General features: G+C 48.5%; 1 protein-coding gene and 1 pseudogene across 1 annotated transcript in view; one reads left to right on the forward strand and one right to left on the reverse strand.

Moving 5' to 3' along the window:
- The window catches only part of WDR48 (WD repeat domain 48), a 535,194-nt gene that overhangs the window by 321,001 nt on the left and 189,900 nt on the right, over positions 1–24,293 (reverse strand). Inside the window, exon 8 of the mRNA XM_086941452.1 lies at positions 15,013–15,237. Within this exon, the coding sequence (XP_086797578.1) occupies positions 15,013–15,237 (225 nt within the window). The remainder of the gene's footprint in view (positions 1–15,012; positions 15,238–24,293) is intronic.
- On the forward strand, positions 22,959–23,812 carry LOC147688593 (eukaryotic translation initiation factor 3 subunit I pseudogene; annotated as a pseudogene).

Here is a 24,293-nt window from a genome sequence, read left to right on the forward strand (position 1 = left end):
GGGGGGCCATGTAGACATTGAACAGCGTCAGGCTGAGGGATGAGCCCTGGGGGACGCCGCAGATGATGTCGGTGGCTTCGGCTCGGAACGGTGGGAGGCGGACGCTCTGGGTTCTGCCGGTGGAAGGACGTGGTCCAGGCAAGAACCTTCTCTTGGATTGCGGCTTTTAGGAGGCGTGTCTTTAGAGTGTGATAGCAGACCGTGTCGAAGGTGGCTGACAGGTCCATGAGGATGAGGGCTGATGTTTCGCCGTTGTCTAGTTGGCGCCTGATGTAGTCTGTGGCGATGATGAGGGCTGTCTTGGTGCTGTGGTTACGTCTGAATCCGAACTGGGACGGGTCCAAGATGTTGTTGTCTTCCAGGTGGCGGGTCAGTTGCATGTTGACGATGTTCTCGCGAAGTTTAGCCGGGAATGGGAGCAGGGAGATGGGCCGGAAGTTCTTGAGTTCCTTGGGGTATGCTTTGGGCTTCTTGAGGAGGGAGTTGATTTCGGGGTGCTTCCAGCTTTCTGGGAATGTCGCTGTTTCGAAGGAGATGTTGATGACCTTCCGTAGTTGGGGTGCGATGGCTGCGTCTGCTTTGTTGAATACGTGGTGTGTGCATGGGTCAGACGGAGATCCTGAGTGGATGGAGTTCATGACCTTGCGTGTCTCGTCATCATTGACGTGGACCAGGAGGCCAGGCAGTTGGCGCTGGTGGTATTTACAGGGGAGGTGGAGTCTGGCTTAGTCGGGGCGGTCGTGGTGTTCAAGCGGTCGTGGATGTCAGTAATCTTGCGGTGGTAGAAGATGGCCAGTGAGTCGCACAGTTCTTGTGAGGGCGGGATGTCGTTGGCGCTGGGGTTGTAGAGTTCCTTTACGATGCTGAAGAGCTCTTTGCTGTTGTGTGTGTTGTTATCCAAGCGGTCTTTGAAGGAGGATCTCTTGGCTAATCTGATGAGGTGGTGATGTCTGCGGGTAGCTTCCTGGTGGGCTGCGTGGTTGTCTGGTGTGCGTTCGTGGAGCCATGTCTTCTCCAGTTTTCGGCACGCGCGTTTTGAGGCCTGGAGTTCGTTGGTGAACCATGTGGCTCTTTTGCTGGTGTGGCTGTTGGAGAGTTTCTTGAGCGGGGCGAGGGTGTTGGCGCAGTCGTCGATCCACTGTCTGAGGTTGAGGGCTGCGGCGTCAGAGTTGGTGGGGTCGGTGGGTGGGTTCTTGGCGAGGGAGGTGAGCAGCTGGTCTTCGATGACTTTGCTCCAGTAGCGGTGACGCAGGTGTTGGGTGCAATGGTGCGTGGTTGGTTTCTTGAAGGTGAAGTGGATGTAGCGGTGGTCGGTACAGTGGAGTTCAGTGGTGTGATTGAAGACGACGTGGGAGCCTGTGGAGAAGATGGGGTCAAGCGTGTGGCCGGCGGTGTGGGTGGGTGTGGTGACGAGTTGTCTGAGGCAGAGGTTGGCGAGGTTGTCGATCAGGGTGGCGGAGTTGGCGTCGTTGTTGTTCTCGAGGTGGAAGATCGGGTCCCCGAGGAGGATGTAGTCCGTGGAGGTGAGTGCGTGGGTGCTGGCGAGGTCGGCGATGGAGTCGCTGAACTGAGCCCGGGGGGTCTGAAGATGAGTGTTCCTCGGAGGGTGGTGTTGGGGTCGGTGTGTATCCGGAAGTGCAGGTGTTCGGCTGAGTTGAGGGTGTCGTCTGCGTGGATGGCGACTATGAGGGTTGACTTGTGGATGATGGCTATTCCTCCTCAGATTCCGTTGGCGCGGTCCCTGCGGGTGATCTTGTAGCCGTCCGGGATGGCTATGGCGATGTCGGGCGCCGAGGAGTCGTTCCACCAGGTCATGGTCAGGAAGGCCACGTCTGGGGCGGAGGGGTCGAGCAGATCCCAGAGCTCTACGGCGTGTTTGCGTGCGGAGCGGGTGTTGAGGAGTATGCAGCGTAGGTGGTTGGGTCTAGTCCTTGGATGTTTGGTGATTCTGTCGCACGTGAAGCTGCAGGTGTGGCAGGAGAAGGGTCCGTGGGTGAGTTTCGGGGCAGCTTGGAAGCAGGTGTCGTTTCGGCCGGCGTTGAGCGTGTGGAGGGTGCTGGCGTCGTAGTGGATTCTGGTGTTGTGGCGTTTGGCGTGGTCGGGCGCAACGGGCTTGCCTTAGGCGTGCCTTCGGTGCACCAGCGGCGCGCCCACTGCGCGGCCGCTTCTCGGCCTGCATAGGAGGAGGCTTGGGAGGGAGGAGCAGCTGGCATGCGGGGAGTCCAATGGGTGCGCTAGGGGGCCGGGCTGCAGAGAGGCTGCAGAGAGGCAGCGGCGGGAAGGCCGGGTAGGGAGCGGTGGGGGGCGGGGGGGAAGACGGTGGCAGAAGGGCACAGTAATCGGCAATGCGAGCGGGTCAGCAGGTGACGAGTGGCGGTGTGGGGGCAACCTGCCTGCAAGCAGGGTCAAACTGGTCGAACCCACCTGGCTGTGAACGAGGCAAGTGGAAGAGTTCCATATTTAAATTGTAGGTAGAGCTTTCTTGCGTTGCTGGGCTCTATTTCGTCCAGGAAGGAATTGTTTCTTATCTGTAACAGTTAATTCAGTTCCGTCTGAAGGTAATGAGAAGCGAATGCCTATTTTGAACAAAGATAAGTCTGTCCATTCTACCGGGGAGGAGGGAGAGTTGCTTATGACTTATGGAAATACCCCTGCAAGAGAAATGAACTGAAAAGGGGTTTTTAGGAAATTCAGATATCAAGGGCGCACTGCCTCAATTTCTACGTTACAGTGTGTAATGTGAATGGTTGATGTGTAGTGCGTATAGAGCAGGCGGAAAAACACCCTTAACCGTCTAAGAAAGTCAAAGACTAAGCAATATTACAAAGCTATGCTCTTGCAACTACAATAAGATATCACAGATAAAGTACAATGACTGGTGAGAATCAATGAACAGAAGCAGATTCTTTTGTGTGTCTCTTGTCACAGCAAGATGATGGTTTATTGTCTCCAGACTTGAGGAATGCCACAGTTAGCCGACACGTGTTTCGTCGTGCACAGTTGAGTCAACACGACTCTTCAGGGCTTAAAGCTCAACTCAAAATGTATGGGTTGAGTCTAGTCTGGACCTCGTTGTTGCGTTCTATGTAAGTAGATAAGAGAGAGACACTATGTTACTAAGAATCAGATTTGTGACTGATTTGGAAGGGTATATCCAGTAGAGTCACGTGCAAGAAGCACTTATTTTCGCTAATTTCCGCCTTATTATTTAGGTGAAAGTCTCCCAAGTATTACCACTCTGAGTACGGGTGTGTATCAGGTGGCAGCCGGGAGGGGATCCATCTGTAGGAAAGTTTTCAGAAAACGGGTACGTTTCCTCTGTAGCGGTGTGCCGTGGTATGGTATCCCTCTTCTGTTGGTTCCCGGTCGTCGTCAGAGAACTGGAGTTACAGGTAAGAAACTATTCCTTCTCTTGTAGGAGATTTCATATATAGTCATAAGCACTTGAATAGACTAGCAAGCCCATCCCTACATGCAGACGTGATGGAAGAGACAGAGATTTAAACTGTAGTTTTAAGCAAAGAGATTCCTAAGGGTAGCCTGTCCTAGTTGAGCATCTGCCTTGGCATCAGAATCTAGGCAGAAGAGTCTTGTGAATGTGTGGACTGACTTTCAAGTAGTAGCCTTACACATATCCGAAATGGGTACATTTTGAAGCAAAGTCGCAGTAGCTGCCTTACCCCTAGTAGAATGAGCCCTAGGCTTACCAAAAAGGATTTGTTAGCTTTCTGATAACAGAGCAAAATACAATCCACCCAGAGATAGATTGTTTAGAAGTGGCTAGCCCTATATGGAGAGAACCATAGTTTACAAATAACTGATCCGCTCTCCTTATATCTTTAGTTTTGTCCAGATAAAATTTCGAAAACCCTTCTGGCATCTAGGGAATGAAGCGATCTCTCCGCTGGAGAGGAAGGAAGCTGGATGAAAGTAGGTAAGGTAATAGTTTGGTGTCCCTAAAATTTTGAAATTACCTTAGGGAGGAATTTCGGATGAGTTGTCATAACTACTTAAGTTGTATGAAAGACTGTATACGGTTCTAGACCGCAAAGTGCCTGAATTTAACTAACCCTGCAGGCGGAGGTGATGGCCACAAGGAAAGCTGTCTTCCAGGACAGATGCTGAAGAGTAGCCTTATTAATGGGTGCAAAGAGCTCTTGCATTAAACGAGAGAGCACCACATTAAGCTCCCAAGGAGGAGAAGCACTTCTAATGGGAGGAAAAACTTTTTTCAAACTGTTAGATCTGGCGGTCTCTAGTTGGCAGAGGTAAGTACCTTAGACCAAGTAGGGACCCTTGCTTCTAGTCAGGGTGAAGGAATACACACAGTAGATAACCTCCGCTCTCCCTCTAGGTAGCTTGGCGCGAGCAGGCAGGCTTATCCCCAAGGCAATGTGTATAATAATTGCACTCAACACAACAATAATCCCCAATCCACCACAAACTGAGACCACACAGGTAAGTATATTTTATAAAAATATATAACTTAATCTAGCTTCAGCAATGTAAATAAGGCAGTTGCACGATAATCACTTTGTTATGAAAATGTTGCACCCAATTCTTAATGGTTGCACTTGTTATCATCAGGAAGCTTCTTTATCAGAAAGAATGTCTCAAGTCTCTTTAATCAGCCCGTAGAAATAATGCCACTAATTGTTAATGAAGTTGCTCTCAAAACGAGCCAGGAAAACAATGCCAGCGTAAATAATGCCCAGAGAATCAGCCCCTAGCGTAAGGGACCCTGAGCGCTCCAAGCGCGCCTCACCGGAATGCTGGGGGGGAGGGGGACTCCCTTCCCCGTGGTCGGTATTAATTTAGGCCCCCAGGCGCACCTCTCGGGGGATCGCTCACTCGTGCTCCAGCCCGGCCGTCTCTGGACGCTCTCCGCCCGCTCTCCGTCCTTCAGGGAGCAGAGACGGCAGGCCGGGGGCTGGAGCACTCTGACAAATCCCTCGGCGAGGTCAGGTCAATCTTCCCCGGTCCTGGCGGTGATCTCGGCGATTCCTCAGCTCCTCGGCAGCTTCAGTCGAGGCAGCCAATCCCGTCGCGGCTCTCCAGTCGAGCCCCTCTGAGCGCGAGGCCGCCAACCAATGGCAGCGCGGCCTCGCCGATGACACTCCGCAGCAACAGCCAATCCCGTCGCGGCTCTGGTGAGGGGGCTAGGCTCTCTCACCCAATCAGAGCGCGGAGGGCTCGATCTTTAGCACGCAACCACCGGGAAGAATCGGGACACTTTCACGGGGGTTACTGACCCCGGGCTGCGACGGTGACACGGCAAGCAATTGTTTTTCAGCGCTCCTGGCACTGAAGAGGCCCACAAGTCTCCGGTCTGCCCCACACACGTGTCGAACACATCGATCTTGGCCACACAGCAGGCTGGGTCAGCGCGGCGCCCTCAAGCAGATTAGAGAGCAGCCAGTGCGCTAAGCAGGCAAACTACAGGGTTTCACGATCTCTTCGCCACACAGCAGCTTCAGGGGGCACAGCAGATTCTTGTAGTCCTTGGGCAACCTTTATGTTCCTGGGTTGCAGACAGGGAGCCAGCTCTTCTCAGGCCCTTGGAGATTCAGGTTGCACACACAGCACAAAGCAAAGTCTTAGCAGTTTCAAGCAGGCAGGGTCACAGCACACAGCAGAGTCCCTTTCTTCTCCTCTCCTTCAGTTGGATAGCAGGATAGGTCAGCCCTTAAAGCACACAGCAAGGCAATCTTAAGCAGTCCTTCTTCTGGCAGAGGTTCCTCTTGATTGTAGAATCTAAAAGTCTGTAGTCAGGGGTCCTTCTCTTATACCCCAAAAAGGCGTTGAAGTCCTTTGAAGTCTTTGTGCAAGGGGGCCCTGAGCCCGGTCTAAACCAGTTCTGGGGTTGCTGGCGCACTGGAGTGTTTCTGGTTTCCTTCAGCCTGTCAGTATCAGGGTCAGAGGTGACAGTTGGTCCGCAGGAGGGGGAGCCATCAGGGTGGTCAGGCAGGCACAGCCCGGCACTATCAGAGGCCACCTCCTCCCACTCCCCTGGCAGCAGATGCGGCCTTTCCTCCACGGGCTAACCCCTTGGAGGCTCTGCACACCCTATCATCCTTAACCCAGGCAGTCAATCCACAACCAGTCCCAGGCACACAGAAAGGTTAGACAAGAGAACAGCCACTTTCTAAAAGTACTATTCTCACACACAGAATTCAAAAACAACCTTTCATAAAAGATGTGTTATTAAATTCTGAGTTCAGGGATATCAATCACTTATGTTCCATCTTGTTCCTATGGGAATATAGGCTGGGATCCAATGGGACCAGCCTCCCCCATGTTACTCTATGGAGCAAGACAGCCTCACAGCAGTGAGCACACAAAATGGCTGCTGCTCACTACCAGAGCATGTTACCTGCACTAGTACATGCTCCACCTTATCCATACACTGCACCCTGCCCAGGGGGGTACCTTGAGCCTTCCATAGGGGTGGCTGATGTGCACAGACAGGGAAGGGTTAGGCCCAGCCAGTGGGGACCCTGGCCAGGTGGACATGGCAGTCCACTGACTGCACACAGGCCCTGCGCTGACAGGCCTGAGACACCATTTTAGGGCTACTCATGTGGGTGGCGCAATCTGCGCTGCAGGCCCACTAGTAGCATCTGTCACCACCAGCCCTGGCACACACAGTGCACTTTACTAGGGACTTCATGGTGATACAAATATGCAAATCAGGTATACCCAATAAATATGACAATTTACAGAGGGAGCACTTACACTCTGACACTGATCAGCAGTGGCAGAGTGTCCCAAGCATCTAAACCAGCAAAAACGAAATCCAGCACAGCATCAAAAATACATGAGTCAGAGGCAAAAAGATGGGGGAATAACCACGCCAAGGGTGTCAGGTCTAACACAAACCCTCCAAGAAATCTTTAATAACAGGAATTATGCAAAAGGAAGTTTGTGAAGGGCATTTCGTGTAAGCAGTCAAGGCTGGCAAGTGGACCTTAATGGAAGAACATTGGAGGCCAGATTGTGCTGGGTGAAGCAAGTATGGAAGTATGACATCTTCCTTGCAAGAAGTAGGATATTCATTCTTTGATTAGCACCAAATACAGAATCTCTTCCATTAGTGAGCATAAGCAGAGCGTGTGGATGGCCGCTTAACTTCCTTAAGAATGTCCATGCAGTTTTGAGGCAAGTGTCCATACTGCACTAGCCCAGGAGCCATGCTGCCAAATTCAAAGAGAAGACGTTGGGGTGTACCATCTGACCTCCAAATTTCGTTAATAGGTGTGTTTTGAATGACGGTCTGAGATGAGGACGGATAGACCGTGAAGGAGGTCTGTGAATCACCATTGATGTGGCCATTCCGGGGCTATGAGCATCATCTTGGCCCGTTTATGAGAGAGCTGTCGGGATCAGGGGAATCAGAGGAAAGGCGTAGAGAAATCTGCCTGACCATAGGGCATGCCACAGGGTTCCCAGTTGGTTGAACCTGGAGGCAAAGTTTTGGCATTTGCAGTTTTCTGAGGTAAATCGACCTTTGGAGTACCCCAATTCTCGAATAGGTCTCGTACCACATTGCTGTTTAGGACCCACTGGTTATTTTCCTGAAGGAATTTGCTTAGTGAGTCGGCCTGAGCATTTTGAACACCTGGGAGATGGGTTGCTGTTATGGTCAGATTTCTGTCTAGAAGCCACTTCTATATTGTCTGGGCTTCCCGAGACAATGGTCTGGATCTCGAGCCTCCCTGCTTGTTGAGGTAGAACACTGTTGTTGTGTTGTCCGTCTGTACAAGCAGGGAGTTGGCATGGAATGATGGGTGAAAAGCTTTCAGAGCCTAGTGAACTGCTCGCAGCTCTAGCAGATTGATGTGGTAAGTGGATTCCTTGTGGGCCCATCCTCTCGGAATTTGAAGGTGATCTGTATGGGCTCCACATCCCAGAAGAGAGGCATCCGTGACTATAGTTTGAGTCGGTATACCCTTGTGAAAGGGTGTCCCTCACAGGAGGTTGGTGGGCGAGCAGCACCATTTGAGGGAATGGAGGGCATGTTGTGACAGTTGAGTCCGATCTTCCCAATTCCCCCCTCGCTGGTCCCACTGTTCCTCCAGACATTCCTGAAGGGGTCTCATATGGTGATGTACGTTCGGTGTGAGAAATATGCAAGACGCCATGAAGCCCAGAAGAGAGGAGACCTTCCTGACAGTCGGGTACGACACTGACATGAGAGCCTGAGGCTTCCGAAGGATCGATAAGGGTCTCTCCTACGAAGGATACACATTTGCCGTGTGAGTATCTATGGATGCTCCCAGATATTGTAGGCACTGTAGAGGATTCGAGGTAGACTGTTTGATTCACATGAAGTCCTAATCGACAGATAAGGTTGGAGGTCCAGTTGAAATGTGTTTGAGCCTCCTGACACGTGGATGCCTTGATCAGCCAATCGTCTAGATAAGGGTATACAAACACTGTGTTTCCTCAAGTGTGCAGCCACCACCGTCATGCACTTGGAGAAGGTCCTGGGTGCTGACTTTAGGCCAAACGGAAGCACACAGTATTGGTAGTAGGTGTTTCCCACTGCACATCTCAAGAACTTGCGATGTTTCTTTATGATGGTAATGTGGAAGTATGCGTTTTGTAGGTCTACTGCACATAACCAAACATCGTGCTGCAGATGAGGATAGTTCTGGTGTAGTGCTAACATCCGGAAACTTTCCCTCTGAATCCATTTATTGCCTCCTTCAGATCGAGAATTGGTCTGAACTCGTTCTGGTCTTTCTTTTTGACGAGAAAGAATCTTCGAATACAGCACTTTGCTTCGATGCAGCGAAGAAACAGGTTCTACTGCCTGTTTTTGTAAGAGAATGTTAATTTTCACTTGCAATTGCAATAGGTGGAATCTGGGGAACATCCTTTACCACGCAACTTTTACAACGCAGTACCTTTACCACGCAGGTATTACAACGCAAGTCGTTACAACGACTTGCGCTGGGGGGCGCTGTAGGATAGGCAATAGTTTAATTTACTATGCAAAACCTTCCCTAATATCCACGGGGACTGGAGTTGGAATAGTAAATTAAACTATTCCACTATCCAACGCCCCCCAACGCAAGTCGTTGTAACGACTTGCGTTGTAAAACCTGCGTGGTAAGGCATGCGTGGTAAAAGCATGCATTGTAATTACATATATCCGTGGAATCTTGATTGTTTTGGAGGCACGGATGGTGGAGGGCTGATAAATCGTAGAGAATATCCATTGCGCACAATATTCAGAACCCAATTGTCTTGTGTGATACTTAACCACTCTGCCAAGAATTGTTGAATGCTTCCCCCTACTGGAGTGGGTAACAGAAGAGGGGGGGGAAGAGATAGGATTCAGGGCTTGGAACCAGTAGGCAGCTTGCCGCCTTGTGAAGTTTGTTGTCCTGACCTTCCTCTAGGATGCCTTTATTGATACGGTTTGTAGTATCTTTGATACGATTGCTGTTTACCAGACTGACGACCCTGATACCACAGAGGGATTTGAACCCTCTGTGTTGTATATCATCTTGAAAAAGCACAAAAGGATCTTCGCTGTTCCTTGGGTCTCTTGAGACCCACCGCTTTCAATGTCTCCATTTACGCTTTAATGCGTGCCATGTTCTCATCTGCATTAGAACCGAAGATTTTGAATACGCGGCTGTGCGTCAGGCTTCAATGAAGTCAAGAGAAGCCATGAATGCCGCCTGAGTGCTACTCCATGACAATATCCATGCGCAGCTAGAAGTGATGTGTCAGCAGCAGCGCTAATAACCTGGTTAGAGACCATACGTACTTCCATTAATATTTCAATGAAATCCTTACTCTTATCTCTAGGTAGATGTTCAGCAAACTGTTGGAGCGACTTCCATAGAGCTCGGTCATATCCACCTAAAAGTGCTGTTGTACTAACAGCCTTCATGGAAGTCGCTGCTCTGCTGCACAATTTTCTTCCTACTGCGTCTACTTTACGACTCTCTTTATAAGGTGGAACTGCAGAAGTTGGAGCTGTGGTATGTTGTTTCTTAGCAGCCACAACAATGACTTAGTCTGGGGGCGGGTCCGCTCTTAGGAATGTGAGGTCCTATTCCAGGGGGTGATACTTCTTTTGCAGCCTGGATGGGGCTGGCTTAATAGAAGATGGTATACGGAAAAGTACCATAGCGAGTTCCAATAGGCCTGGTACCACATGGAGCAAAGGACGAGATGCTCGTCTTTTCTGTAGACTCTCAAATATGACTGAAGTTGTTTGAGTAGGAACGGACATGGGAATTTTCAATTTTGAAGCTCCCCAAACCAAAACTTCTTGAAAAGTCGAGATATCATCAAGTGGAAAAATCCTTTGAGGAGGAGAGTCCGATAAAGTAGGTGAGTATCTTCCTGTACTCGTAAAAGAAGTATCCCTGGTGTGGCAAGACCAGGATCTTCCACTGTGATGTTGGTGGTGGGAATGCGTAGAGGAGCGTCTACGTCGAGAATGAACCCTTGTACGAAACCTGGATCTCAGCCTTCTTGGTGGAGTAGAAGGCAGAGCCGGTGGAGAAGGAGTTGGAGAAGGAGGAGGTGGTGGAGGAGAAGAAGAATGAGGTGGAGGCTGATCACCCGGACGATGGGAGGACACTGAGCAGGGGATACTGTCCTAGACGGAAAGTATGTCAGAGAATACTCAGAATTTGATGTGTAGATTAATCTCCTCCTTTTCCTAGCCTTCTGGGGAGTCACCGAGTCCACTGGAGAACCATCTTTCCCCCTCGACGTTGATCTGCTAGTCAACGGTGCCCTTCGACGTAGTCTTGAAAAAGAACTTCCTCCTGACGTTGACTGTACTCTTTGAAGAGGATCGAGTCTGATCAACTGTTTTTTCCTCGACGTCGGTAGACTACGACGTGGAGACTTCGATCGACGATGTGTCAACGTCGATCGAGGGTGATGGGTAGACATTAAGTGACGTGATGTTCTCGACGGCGATCTTGTGACCATCTGCAGTGGGCTTCTAGATGCCGAACGTGTTCTCGCCGTTGGCAAAGCCACCGTCGTCTACCTTCCCTCGACATAGAATGTCAACGTTGTTTCGACCCAGAGACCAGGGACGACAGCGAACAGGGCGCTGCTGCTCCTCTCGACGTCAGGGTCTTTGACGTAGACTGGGAACAATGCCGTTTGTCAGCCTGTCTTCTGCTGGGGAGACCCCCAGAGGCTGAAGATAGGGCACTGGTAGAAGACTGACCCTCTCTTCGCCCTGAAGCCCCACCTGATGACTGGAACTGCTGTTTTCTTTGTTCTTCTGCTCCTTGAAGGCGAATCCTCTCCCTGTCATGCAGAGTACGCTTGGAAAAGGTTTTGCATATGGAACAGGAGTCAGGAACGTGAGTAGCAGGTTGACCAATAATACATACTCTATGAGGATCAGATTTCCTTCCACAGTCTGGACACTTATCAAAAAAAGATGGCATTTTTTAAAGGAACTCTGATATTTTCTGTCAGAAAAAGATAGAAAAAGGTAGAGAAGGACCAAAGACGTTGACTGAAACACTTAGAGTTAAACATCTGAAGAGATTTTCGTTTGAAAAAAATAAATTTGGTCAAGCTCAATGCTCCAGGGTCCTGTTAGAAGAAGCCGGATAAAAGAACTGAATTTACTGCCACTGACTGTGCATCATGGGATACTGTTGGTCTCGGAGTTTTCTTAAAGGCACAGCGTCGAGTTTAAGACATATAATGGCAGCCTATGGGGGCTACTCTGTCCCATCCTTTCATCTCTATAATGAAAAAGGAGTTTTGTGAAGGGGGCTTTTCTGGGTGCTAAACTCCAATAATTGCAAAAAATGTAGTATTCTGGCATCTTTTTCACTTCAAGATGAAGTTGTGGCCTTTGTAGCCTATTTAGTTAAGTTGCATTATAGTCTTTTCTATCTCTTAAGTGTCCTTACAGGCCTTCCTGAAGAAAGACGAAAAATATCCACTTAAGAAGATATATCTAAAGAAGCGCTACGGGGCCCCGGCACGTGAGCGGGACTATTCAAGTGCTTATGACTATACATGGAAATCTCCTGCAAGAGAACCGCTCTAACACTAACACGCTCCAACTCTTTCCACATGAGCATCCTGGAGCCCAGGTTGAGCCGACTTTACAGTAGGCTCATTTGGTATGAGTAAGTAAACTGTAAAACACAACTTCTCCAATAACTTAAAAAGGGGATAGTATGTCTCCAAAGCTGATAAACCATAATTCAGATCAATTCATTACATATTTTATTCATCGCCTATAAAAACTATAACAACAATCATATGATTATATATATATATATACTATTTATAGTTACGTTCATCCTGAGAACAAATAAGACATCAAACACAAACCTACATGGAAAAAACTGTACAGAAAATTATTTACAATAACAGCAATACAACACACTCACACCCAAACATACTTAACACCAAAAATACATATCCAGACAGGAATTTATAAGACAATTATATAATCGAAATGTTTTATTAACATATTAACATTTTTCAAGTGATTCTGTAATTATTTAATTTGATGTTCACAAGTGTTCGTTCACTTTCAGCATTTCAAAGTCAATGTCAAGGTCCCTCTTTTTTGGATTGTGAGGCTCATTTGGTAGGACCAGTAAGCTCTCTTTACTTGGCCTTTGGGAATCACGCATGCCTCTTCAGGGGGAACTCAGAGGCTCAAGATCAATATTCATAAGTGTTGATCACACGTGCTTGACCAATGGAAGGTCACCCGCTTCTAGCAGACGCAAAACATCTGCAAGTCCCTATCAGTAAAGGCTCAAATCCAGGGTTGCCCATATCATCCTTCAAAACAAGAGGCAGTAAACTTGCTAGATCAGAGACATTTTTAAGCACCAAATCCATCTGCAAGAGGGAGCAATGCTGTACTTATTGGCAAGCCAAACAATTGCCACATAAAGCATTTCTCTGCAGCAACCAGGGAGGATGCTTTACTGTGCCCCTGGAATTAAAATCCATACAAAGCTGATCCCAACGCCTCTTATTTGTAGAAATGCAAGGCCGGCTAAATAAGGCGAAATTGGAAAACCTTAAATGTCTTCAATAATCTCCCAGTAGTTTGATCTAGATTAAGTCCACAAATGGCAATGTGGGACTGCCAATTAAAGTGCTCGGTCAAAATAACACCCACACATTCAAAGGAGTGAACTCGCTCCAGGGGGTTCCCTCGAAGCGTAGGATATGGGCAGGTGGAATGGCAAGGATTAAAAGGTCATACACTTCGTGTTGTTTGCGGAGTTAATAACTAGGTACCTTGCCCTACAAAAACTGCCAAACCTATCAAGGATTTCTTGCACTCACAAAGGGGATTTTGAGAGGAGTGTATTGTCTGCACACATTAGGGCAGAAACCCTGATGTTTGCCAGGCAAGGTGCGTCAGACTCGCAATGATCCACATCATACATCACCAAGTCATATATAAAAAAGGAGAATAGAGTGGGTGCAAGGACGCACCCCTGCCTGACTCCCCTATTAATCAAGAATCTTCTTTGTCAGTCTCCCCCTCCCCCCATCTGGCCACATGTGACTTGGGCAAAATTGTTATCATGAGGCCTTATGATCAGGTTCAGGAAATAGAAAGGAACTCCCATGTCAGCTAGTATTTGCCACAACTTAGACTGAGGGACGAGGTTGAATGCTGACCTAAGGTCAACAAACACCACATATAGTTGCACGCCCCCTAGCTGTACAATCTTCCAAAACAACAGTTGGAGGCGGAGGAAAATTTATCAAAAAAGGAATGAGGAGGTCAAGAAATCTATGGACTAATAATACTGAAAGGATTTCAGGAATATGACTGGCAAGTCCTTGGTTTATTTACAAAACAGAGAAAGTTGGTGTGTCTTCTGTTGCAGATGGTTTGGAACCCCTAAGTAGCTGGACTGGACCAACTTCTTTTGAATAGATAATTGATCAGATGTGATAAAAGAGGGATATGTTCCCGACTTGTTAAGGCATGCCCTAAGGTTTGCTTGAAAGTAATTATGTTGTGGACTGCAGTCCTTACTCAGATACCTTTAAAATGTTGTGGGGCTTCCCAGAAGGCGTCTTGATACTTCTTTTACCATCAAACCGGATGATTACAGGAGGTACAATTATAGTGATCTTCAGTCCACTATAAACATTTTGAGGCACAAAATTATGGAACACAGTAGCCTTGAAAAAGATTGCCTTCAAGGCTCTCATACTACATTTCTGGAGATCTGTGGCCATTGATTTAACTTTGTCCACAACAGTTTCCAGCTTCTCCTGGGAAGATTGGAATCGACCAATCTAACAATCCTCTTACCCCAAAAATGATTACCTATTATTTATTGGTATAATCCTCACTATGCCAAGAATAAAACTGCAGATACATATTGACATGCTGAAAATACTATTGCCGAAGACCACCGGCTGAAAAAACAGAAAGTAGCTTCATTTATTTCAAATGACAGGTTGTTAGACTGGTAGACTTTTCTTGTGAGCCATGGTCTGATGTACTAAACGGAAAAGTGCTGCTTTAAATAAAAAAAAGTGGAAAGTAAAATATTGATGGGCACGCAAGACATCAGGAAAATGGGATTAGCATGCAGTGGTCCCCTAGTCCGCATCATGATCCTCTAGGCAGTCTGTCATGATTTTCCCAGCAAAGGCATGTCCTCTGTAAATCAGTTAGCGCAGTAGCTCAGGTGTAAGTAATGATCAGTGGTGTGTTTCAGCAATTACTGGCAGAAACCACCAATACAACCCGTTGCAACATGCACACTGGGGAGCGGATTAACACCTCTTTCGCATAACCTCCCATCAGCGATTTGGAAAGGTTCACAAAACCCCCTTTTGCAAGTCGGAATGACTTTTCTGACTCAGAAAAAGGGTTTTATAAATGTTAAAAAGGTATTTTGCAGTTGCACACTTTGTATCTTAGAGATAGAAACACACAATGTTAACTATTTGTGCAAAATGATACGTAATGCAATGAGATTCATGAAAAAAGAAGGGTGAAAATACCTTAAGAACTGGTGCTTTTTCATCACATATTAGTACCCTGATGTCAGGATTCCTCAAGTCTGTGCAGTATATTTTTCGGTCTCTGCCTCCTGAGTAAACATGGGTGAATGCTTCATTGACCTGCAAAGCCCACACACCTTCATCGTGAACTCGATATGTTGCTATGCACCTCTGCTGTCCAAGAGACCAAAGGCGAATTGTTCCATCCGAGCTACCTGAAAGACACTAAAAAAAAATGTTTAAAAAAAATTAATTATTTTACCAAAATGAGCTCTGCAAAAATGATGCCTTCTACACTACATTACTTTGGCATTTCCTCAAATAAACGGAGTAAAACAGAGATCATGACCCAAAGTGGCATCACACCAATTTAGAATTTCAATACAACAGTAAATAATAAAAGCAGTGGGATATGCAAAAATATTAACATTAAAAAGGGAAAATAATTCGGAGAAAGTAAAATTCCAAAATCTACAGAAAAGCAATGAGATAATACAAATATCCACCTTGCTTACCAGAGACCTAAATAATTAAAAGTTGCTGACACTGAACTCTCGCTTATGTTTCCACTAGAACAAAGCTAATGGCATACAAGATGAAATGAGGTTGTCATGAAGGAATGTTTCCAAGTACTCAAATTAAATAGTTAAGAAGGGATGAGAAGGTGTTTTACAATACTGAACAAGGTAGTGTGGTTACAGCGGTAGAGAAGGCGGTTTATATAGGACAGACGCAAGTCAAATGGATAACACAGGTTGAGCATGGGTGAAAAATAAGTCGGGTGGGGGTGTATAGAGTGTTAGGCGTTTGCAAGGTAGAAGTGGGCACAGCCACTGCCCACTGGTGCACAAAACTAGGGTCCTGAAAGGAAATCCTTAACCCTAGAAGACAGTTCGCAGAACAGAGAGGATGGGTGGGGCGGTAAGAAATCTATAACTAACCTATGTTTCTTACAGATGTATTGTTACCAAAGGGAAGTAACTTGTTCATCTGAAAGAAACAGTTATAGATTCCTTACATTAGAATAGATACCCCAGCAATACAAACCCCAGAGGTGGGTCTGAGAACCAAGTTCAGACCAGAAAGTCCTGGAGAACAGAACGGCCAATGAAGCTGTCTCTGCAGGCTTGGCTGTCCAGGCAGTAGTGTCTTGTGAACGTGTACAGCGATGTCCACGTAGCTGCCTGACAGATGTCATTAAGGGAACTCCACGTCCCAAAGCAGTGGTAGCTGCCATCGCCTGGTGGAATGGGCGCGCAACTTCACTGGCGGTTCCTTCTTTGCCAAGGAATAACAGGCTTTGATGCACAAAATGACCCATCTAGAAATGGTCGGTTTGTGAACGGCCCGACCTTTATTGGCGCCCACGTAGCCACAAAGAGCTGGTCATCCACCCGGAATTGTTTTGTGCGATCCAAGAAAAAGGAAAGCGCACACTTTGGGTCCAGACGGTGGAGCCTCTCTTCCTCTTTAGAAGGATGCAGAGGCGGAAAGGAGGTGGGCAAAGTGATGGTCTGTCCAATATTGAAAGGAGTAACCAGTTTGGGAATGAAGGAAGGAAGGACGAGTTCTAAGGACAATCTTGTCCGGTTGAACTGTCAGAAAAGGAGGTTTAGAAGAAAGAGCTTGGCGCTCACTCACCCTGTGCGCAGAGGTGAGGGCCACCAGAAAGACAGTTTTCAAAGTCAGAAGCCTGAGAGCACAGTTAGGTAGTGGCTCAAAGGGAGCACACCAAGTTCAAGTTCCCCTGTGGCATTACGAATGGAACAAAAGGAAAAACTGGACAGGTTCGGGTGGAGGACATCCTCTGCTGCTGCAATAGAGAGCCTCTTCAGGAGTATCGTCTGATCAGAGGATCGATAGCCATATGTAGCAGCTCGGGATACCAGACTCTTCAAGCCCAATCCGGAGCCACAAGAATGACTTGGGCCCTGTCTCGCTTGATCTTCTTCAGCATTTGGGCAGAAGTGGTGTAGGCGGAAAGGCGTATAGAAGACTGCAACTCCACTCGCGACGAAAAGCGTCGCCTAGCGAGTGCCGCCTTGGAAATATAAACGTGCAGAATTGCTGACATTGCGCGTTCTCTTAGGTGGCGAACAGATCTAACCAAGGCTCTCCCCACTGCTGAAAGAGACCTTGCACCACCTACGAGTGAAGACGCCATTCGTGATCCATCATGCACCTGCGGATGAGTTTGTCCGCCCTGGCGTTCAGTGAACCTGCCAGGTGTTAAACCACCAAGGATATGCCCTGATGTTTCAGTCATGTCCAGAGGCAGAGGGCCTCTTGAGATAGGGTCCACGACCCCACCCTGCCGTGTTTGTTGCAGCACCCCATGGCGGGGGTGTTGTCAGTGAACACCTGCACTACTCTTCCCTGGACAGAGGAAAGGAACGCTTTGAGTGCAAGACGAATTGCCAAAAGCTCCAGAAGGTTGATGTGGAACCCTGACTCCGCTGGAGACCAGATTCCTCTGATCTCCGCCTCCCCCATGTGGTCGCCCCATCCCAGAAGGGATGCATTGGTCACCACAGTTATTTCTGGTTGGGGAAGGGAGAGGGAGCTGCTGTGTCCCCAATCCTGGTTCGTTAGCCACCACTGCAATTGGTGTGCAGTGCCCTCTGAGATCTGGACGCAATCGGACAGGTTTCCCTGATGTTGTGCTCACTGGAACTTCAGGTCCTATTGCAGAGCCCGCATATGCCATCTGGCTTGATCCACCAGCAGGATGCAGGAGGCCATCAGGCCCATTAGCCAGAGGGTCATCCTGATAGAGGCTGAAAGATAGGAATCATGGCCTGAATATCCCGGACTCACTGTTCGGGAGGATAGTCCTGTGACTGCGTTGTGTCGAGAACTGCTCCGATGAAGAGGGAGCTTCTGAGAGGGAGTCAGGTGTGACTTTGGCACGTTGATGGAGAAACCCAGCGAATGCAGGAGGTCAGCCGTAGTCTGGAGGTGGAAGACCAGAGCCTGGGGCGAGCCCGCCTTCAACTGCCAGTAGTCTAGATAGGGGAAGACTGAAACCACTGATCCGCGAAGATGAGCCCCGACCACCGCCATCACTTTCGTGAACACCCGAGGGGCAATGGTAAGGCCAAAGGGGAGCACAGTAAACTGAAAGTGATTGTGGTCTACCGTGAACCGGAGGAATCGCAGGTGGGCCGGCAGGACGAGGATGTAAAAATAAGCGTCCTCCAAGTCCAAAGGTACCATCCAGTCTCCAGGGTCGAGGGCAGACAGGACCTGATCTAGCGTCAACATTTTGAACTTCTCCTTCCGGAGGAAGCGGTTGACGTTCCTGAGATCAAAGATAGGACGCAGGACTTTGTCCTTCTTGGGCACCAGAAAGTAGTGAGAATAGCAACCACGACCTACTTCTGGGACAGGAACTTGCTTAATGGCTCCCTTGTCCAAGAGTGCCGAAACTTCCTTCCTGTTGGAGAAGGGCCAGATGATCCTCCGACATGCGATGGGACTGAGGTGGCATGGATGGAGGGGTAGTCTCGAAGGGGAGGGAGTAGCCCCTTCAGACTATTTGCAAAACCCACCTGTCCAACGTGATGGTGTACCAGTGGGGGAGGTGATGGGGATTCCTGCTGCCCACTGGCGATTGGTGGCTCTGAAAGTTCAGATTAGGAAGGTTTGGAGGCTGCAGGAGAGGGAGCTGTGGTGGACTGGCCTGCCCGCTGGCCCCTACAACCAAGGCGGTGGTGGTTTCCACGTCCCCGGCCGTGCAGGGGCTGAACAGCTTGCACTGGCCTGTGGCTCTAGCCACAAAAGGGGCGAAAAGAGACTGTGTAGGGTGCGTGGTGGAGAGGCCCAAGGACCTGGCCATAGCCCGCGAGTCCTTAAAGCGCTCCAACGCATTGTCTGCCTTGTCACTAAAAAGGCGATGGCCATCAAAGGGCATGTCAATAAGAGTGAATTGGACATCCCCTGAAAAACCAGTCGACCTCAACCAGGCGTAGCGTCAATGGGCTACTGATGTGGAAATTGTCCTGCCTAGTGAGTTGGTGGTATCCAGCCCATAGGGGATGGTAAACTTTGCTGCCACCGTATCCCACACAGAGTGGGTGTAATGGCCTAACAGACATGCAGTGTTTACCGACCGCAGTCCCAAGCTGGAGGAAGACAACATCTTCCCAAGATGGTCCAGCTTTTTGGATTCCCTATCAGGTGGTGAGTTAGGGAATGCGCCTTTGGAGGTGGAGGCTTGGACCAGCAAGCTCTCAGGGGTGGGGTGTGGGGGAGGAAAGTGGGGTCGCCCGGGGCCGGACAGTGGCATCGGGCAATCATCCTATCCACAGGAGCCCCTGTGTTTGGCCTGGACCAGGTGCCCAAAAGGATGTCAGTGAGGGCTTCATTAAGCGGTAGGAAGGGCTCCAAAGAGCTTGCTGCCAGTTGAGGCACCTCTGTAAGGAGGTTAGTACTGACTGCCACCGTAGGTAGCTCGAGGTGGAGAGCCTCGGCAGCCCTACACAACACCACGGCTTAAGACGCTCCCTCCTCCGTGACCACGATAGGAGGAGACAGCATGCCAAGTTCTGGTGAGGTATTCAGACCACTGGCTTCCCCGAGTTCCTCTCTTCAGTCCGGTTCGTAGCCCAACTGGTCAGTAAAAGGGTCTCCAGACCCCTCCCATTCCTCTTCACCTTTCTCCGGCTGCAATCTGGTCTAAAAGAGCCAGGGTAGAACAAGGGCACAAAAGTACAAGTCGGCACCGGATCCAGCTTCAGTCAACGCTGGTCCGGCTCTGTGTCTACATCAAGGTGGAGGCCAGGGTCGACATCGGCCGCGGTCACAGCCGGCCTCGGCTGCGGACGTGATGCCTGTGGAATCAGCGCCGTGCGAGATGTAACCAGGTCGACCAGTGCTGTTCCGGATCCAGGCCAGGATCCAAGGGGACCATGCGGCGCAGGGGCCGAAGCCGCCGGCATCGAAGGCCCAGGGCCCAGCTGAGTCCGCGGGGCCCGAAGGTGCGCTGGCGGAGTCGGACTGCCCAAAGATGGCCTGCATCGCTTCGATAAATTGGCAAAGTTGGGCAGGGGTCACTCCGGGTCCCGGAAAGGGAGGGAAACGCATCAGCCGACCCCCATGGAGTCGTCGACGAGCGACAATGCTTCTTCGACTTCTTCTTGTGCTTCGACTTACCTGAGAATTGCGAAGACTTGGAAGAAGATTGGTGGTGGTGGCTCCGCCACCGGTCCCTGGACCTCCCACGCAACTGGGACCTCGAATGGCACAAAATAGTCTGCAGTGCCTAGAGAAGCTTTCGGGACCACACCTGTAAAGACTTCGGATTCATGGTACGGCAGTCTGAGCACGACTTGGGATCGTGGTCATGCTCCAGGCAAAACATGCACAAGCGGTGCGGATACGTCATGGACATCAGTCGGCTACTGGAACCGCAGGCCTTAAAATCGTGCACCTGGAGTCGATAGACTCAGAAAAAAACGTGTTGAGAAAAAGTCAGTTAAAAAGTGACTGGAGGTACCGCTCTCTACAGATCTGCGCTGGCTGGCGCTAAAAAAGAAAAAACTGACATAAGTGTGCGAGGGCGGCGTCTAAGTAGCTACCGCAACGTCATCCCGGCGACCACAAAGCCAACAACGAACACGGAGCCAACCAACGCCACCTTTCGACACGCAGGGGTACTGCTGACGAAAAACTTTCCGGATCCAGTCTAACACCTGGGGGTAATTCTAAGGTAAGGAATTTATAACTGTTCCTTTCAGATAGTCATTGTGTGTAAAGGGTCTACAACTCATACTCACTCACTGTAAAGGATTAGCACTGTCACCACATAGGTCATCTTCTGTGTCTCTAGGTACTCACAAGGGGAAGGTGTGTTCGCCCTTGGGCTGGCTTGATTTGTAGGTACAGAACATCTTAAACTGGGTCTCCACCATGCAACCTGTAAGCTGCTACACCACACTGTAAAGCAGGAGGTAGGTGCAGGTGAATCAACAACGAAGATGGGTGGAGCACTTTGAAGAACTGCTGAACCAGCCCATGCCACAGCCTCCATTAGACATACAGCCAGCCAACAAGGACTTGCAGCAGACCAACCAAAGAATAAATACAGCAAGCCATCAAACATCTGAGAAACAGTAAGGGAGCAGGACCTGACAACATTCCTGCAGAGGCACTGAAGTCAGACACAAACATCAGTAGAAATGCTCTTTCCCAAGTTTGGAAGGATCTGGGAAGAGGAAAAGGTGGCAGACTGGAAGGAAGGATATCTCATCAAGATCCCCAAGAAAGGAGGCCTGAGTAACTGCGCAAACTACATAGGAATAATTATTCTATTAACCCAAGACAAAGTTTTCAACAGTCATCCTGAACAGAATTAAGGAATAAGTCTAGGCTCAGCTGTGAGACCAGCAAGCTGGCTTCTGTGAAGGTAGATCCTGCACAGACCAGATTGCGAAACTGCACACCATCATTGAGCAGTCGATCGAATGGAACTCACCCTCTGTCAACTTCATCAACTATGAGAAGGCATTCGACATAGTGAAAAGAGACCCTCTGGAAAACTCCTCTGCCACTACGATGTACCAGATAAACTCATAAGAATCATCAGGAACGATTACGAGGGACTGACCTGCAAGATAGTGCATGGAAGACAACTCACAGAAGCCTTCCAAGTGAGGACAGGAGATCACCACGGTTGTTTGCTCGCACCGTCATTCGTCCTACTGGCCATAGACTGGATCATGAAGACATCCACAGCACGGAGGCAGTACTGTTGCTTATTAACAAAGAATAATAGAATCTAGCAAATGCCCACCTTGTAGCAGCCTGATAAGGAGAACCCCCTACCAGTCCGAATGGATTGACATGAATTAATCTAAGGAAAGAAAGAGGTTATCCAAATGTTGAAGGGCTGACATGCATAGCATAGTGCGTTTCTGTTTTCTGCAGCATCCACAATGACAAATTTCACAACTGTCAACTGCCACGGCCTGAAACTCAGCTCGAACAAGACAGAAGTGTTGATCTTCGGGAACAACAACTCTCCCTGGGACTTCACCTTTTATCGACATCAGAACACGGATCCACTTCCACAGAAAAACCAACCTCGCATGACACCTGGGAATTATTCTAGACTACAAGCTCCACATCATGGGAAAAGGTCAATGTAGTCTGCTCAATCTGCTTCACAAGATCTTCAAGTGATTACCCCGGAACACCAGACGCACCATAACTCAAGCCCTCATCACAAACAGGTTAGACTACAGCAACACACTCTTCGCTAGGATCTCCAACCATCTCTTCCACATCTCTAAACCATCCAGAATGCACCAGTGAGACACATCCTCAACCTCCCATGATGCACCAACTTCACACCTCATCTCAGCGAGCCCCACTCGCTTCCCATACATAAAAGCTGTCATTCAAACTCAAGTATGCATACAATGCACTACACAACATCGGACCAACATACCTTAACAACTGCCTTCAACCCACAAGACACACGCAAGCAGACTCACTTGCCACACCAGTGTACCTGCAAAAGCAGGACGGGATGACTAGCATTCTCCTACCTCGCACCCAAGACCTGGTGCAACCACCTTCTCCACATCAGGGCCTCCTCCTCGCCTTCTTGAATTCCGCTAGAAGCTGAAGACTTAGCTCCTCAACTTATTCCTCTAGGATGACTCCCATCACTCTTAGTCCTACACCCCTGCTCCAGCATCTGGATACTGTACCGGGTGATTAGTCAAGCTAGACAAATCATCATACGATAACACTAGCAGCCTTTGAGCCCAGTAATCAATGAGACAAGTCACATGTTGCATGTGGCAGTAACACAAATCAGAAGTCTGCTCCAGAGGCAGGTAGCCAATAATGAATCCTGCTTAACAGCTGATCACTCTAGTGCTTTTTTGAAACTACACATTAAGTGTCACAGGAAGAGTCTCAAGCTAAGCACTGGCAACATGAAACCCATCCTAATGCAAGGCCACGAGAGATTGATAACCCAGATTATATACAACTGAGATGGCTACCTCCTCTTCTCTATTGCAAAATATCTGATTGGCAATGTGAATGGAGAGTGACTTGGCATCTATAATGGGCATAATGGAGCAGTTTGGAGTATGGACTGTGACTGGGGTAACCAGACATGTCCTCATCGGCTTGGTCAATCACTCCTGCAGGCTCTTTGATTATGAAACAGGGAAACATCTGAGACTAGTAAATACCAATTCTGCAGTTCAAACCTCTGCTTTTGACTTTGGGGGTAAAATCATAATGTTATCCACAGCGAAGCAGACGGGCTACCAGTGTTTTATCAACTTATCTGACCTGTAAGATCTAAGTCAGGGAGAAGGTAATGAGCCATACATGAAGACCCCTTGCAATGACTTCAAGATCGCCAGCACTGTGGGAGTGAGTCATCGCTGGACATGAGAATGGGGAACTAAACCAGTTCAGTGCTAAGCCTGGTGAGAGGGTCTGCAACAGTAAGAGCATCACTTTCAAATCAATAACATCCAGACCTCCCACCATGTTTATCTCAGCCTCCATGGACAACACAGCAAAGTACTTTGATGCCAAATCTCTAGAACACTTGAAGACCTTCCCCACGGAGCATCCAGACACCTCAGACACCCTGTCGCAAATCTATGATCATGTGATTTTTGGTTATGCTCTAGAAGCTATGGATTTAACCATAACCTTCACCAGAATAGGAAAGTCTTAGACCAAGTTTTTCCATTTGGTGTTTGAAGAAGAATTCTGTAGAGTCAATTGTCATTTGGGGCCAAAAACAGAGTTGAATATCACCCGTTAGACAGAGCTACAGCTGTGGCAGTGAAAACAGCTATGATTAGACCTATAGTTTTGACCATCAGTCATTGATGTTTGAAGCATGAAGACATCTCACTGTAATAACATTCTCATATTTATCCTCCAAGTTATGCGACAAAGATACTCTGTAATATAACTAGAAGTTGGTGACTGCAATTGAAGCTGCTTGCAGAGCACATAAATTGTACAATGACAGCTGATCAGCAAATGTACCACCAACAGGAGAAACATTTATCGGGCTAAAACAATTATTTTTCCTCCTGCCTTAATTACCCTGTGTGCAATCAGGCAACAGTTTTATCAATGGAGCTTGTGAATTGAGGTGGATTAAACTAATGACACACAAATATGCAAAAGTGAAAAGTGGTTATCTGTATGTGACCACCAGTTGATGTAAAGACACACTGTGTTCTTAAACTCCGTTTTAATCCAGATATTTGTCAACAGGTTCACTGAATTAGAAG

Source organism: Lissotriton vulgaris, chromosome 10 (assembly GCF_964263255.1).
Source record: "Lissotriton vulgaris chromosome 10, aLisVul1.2, whole genome shotgun sequence".
NCBI classification, from domain to species: Eukaryota; Metazoa; Chordata; class Amphibia; order Caudata; family Salamandridae; genus Lissotriton; species Lissotriton vulgaris.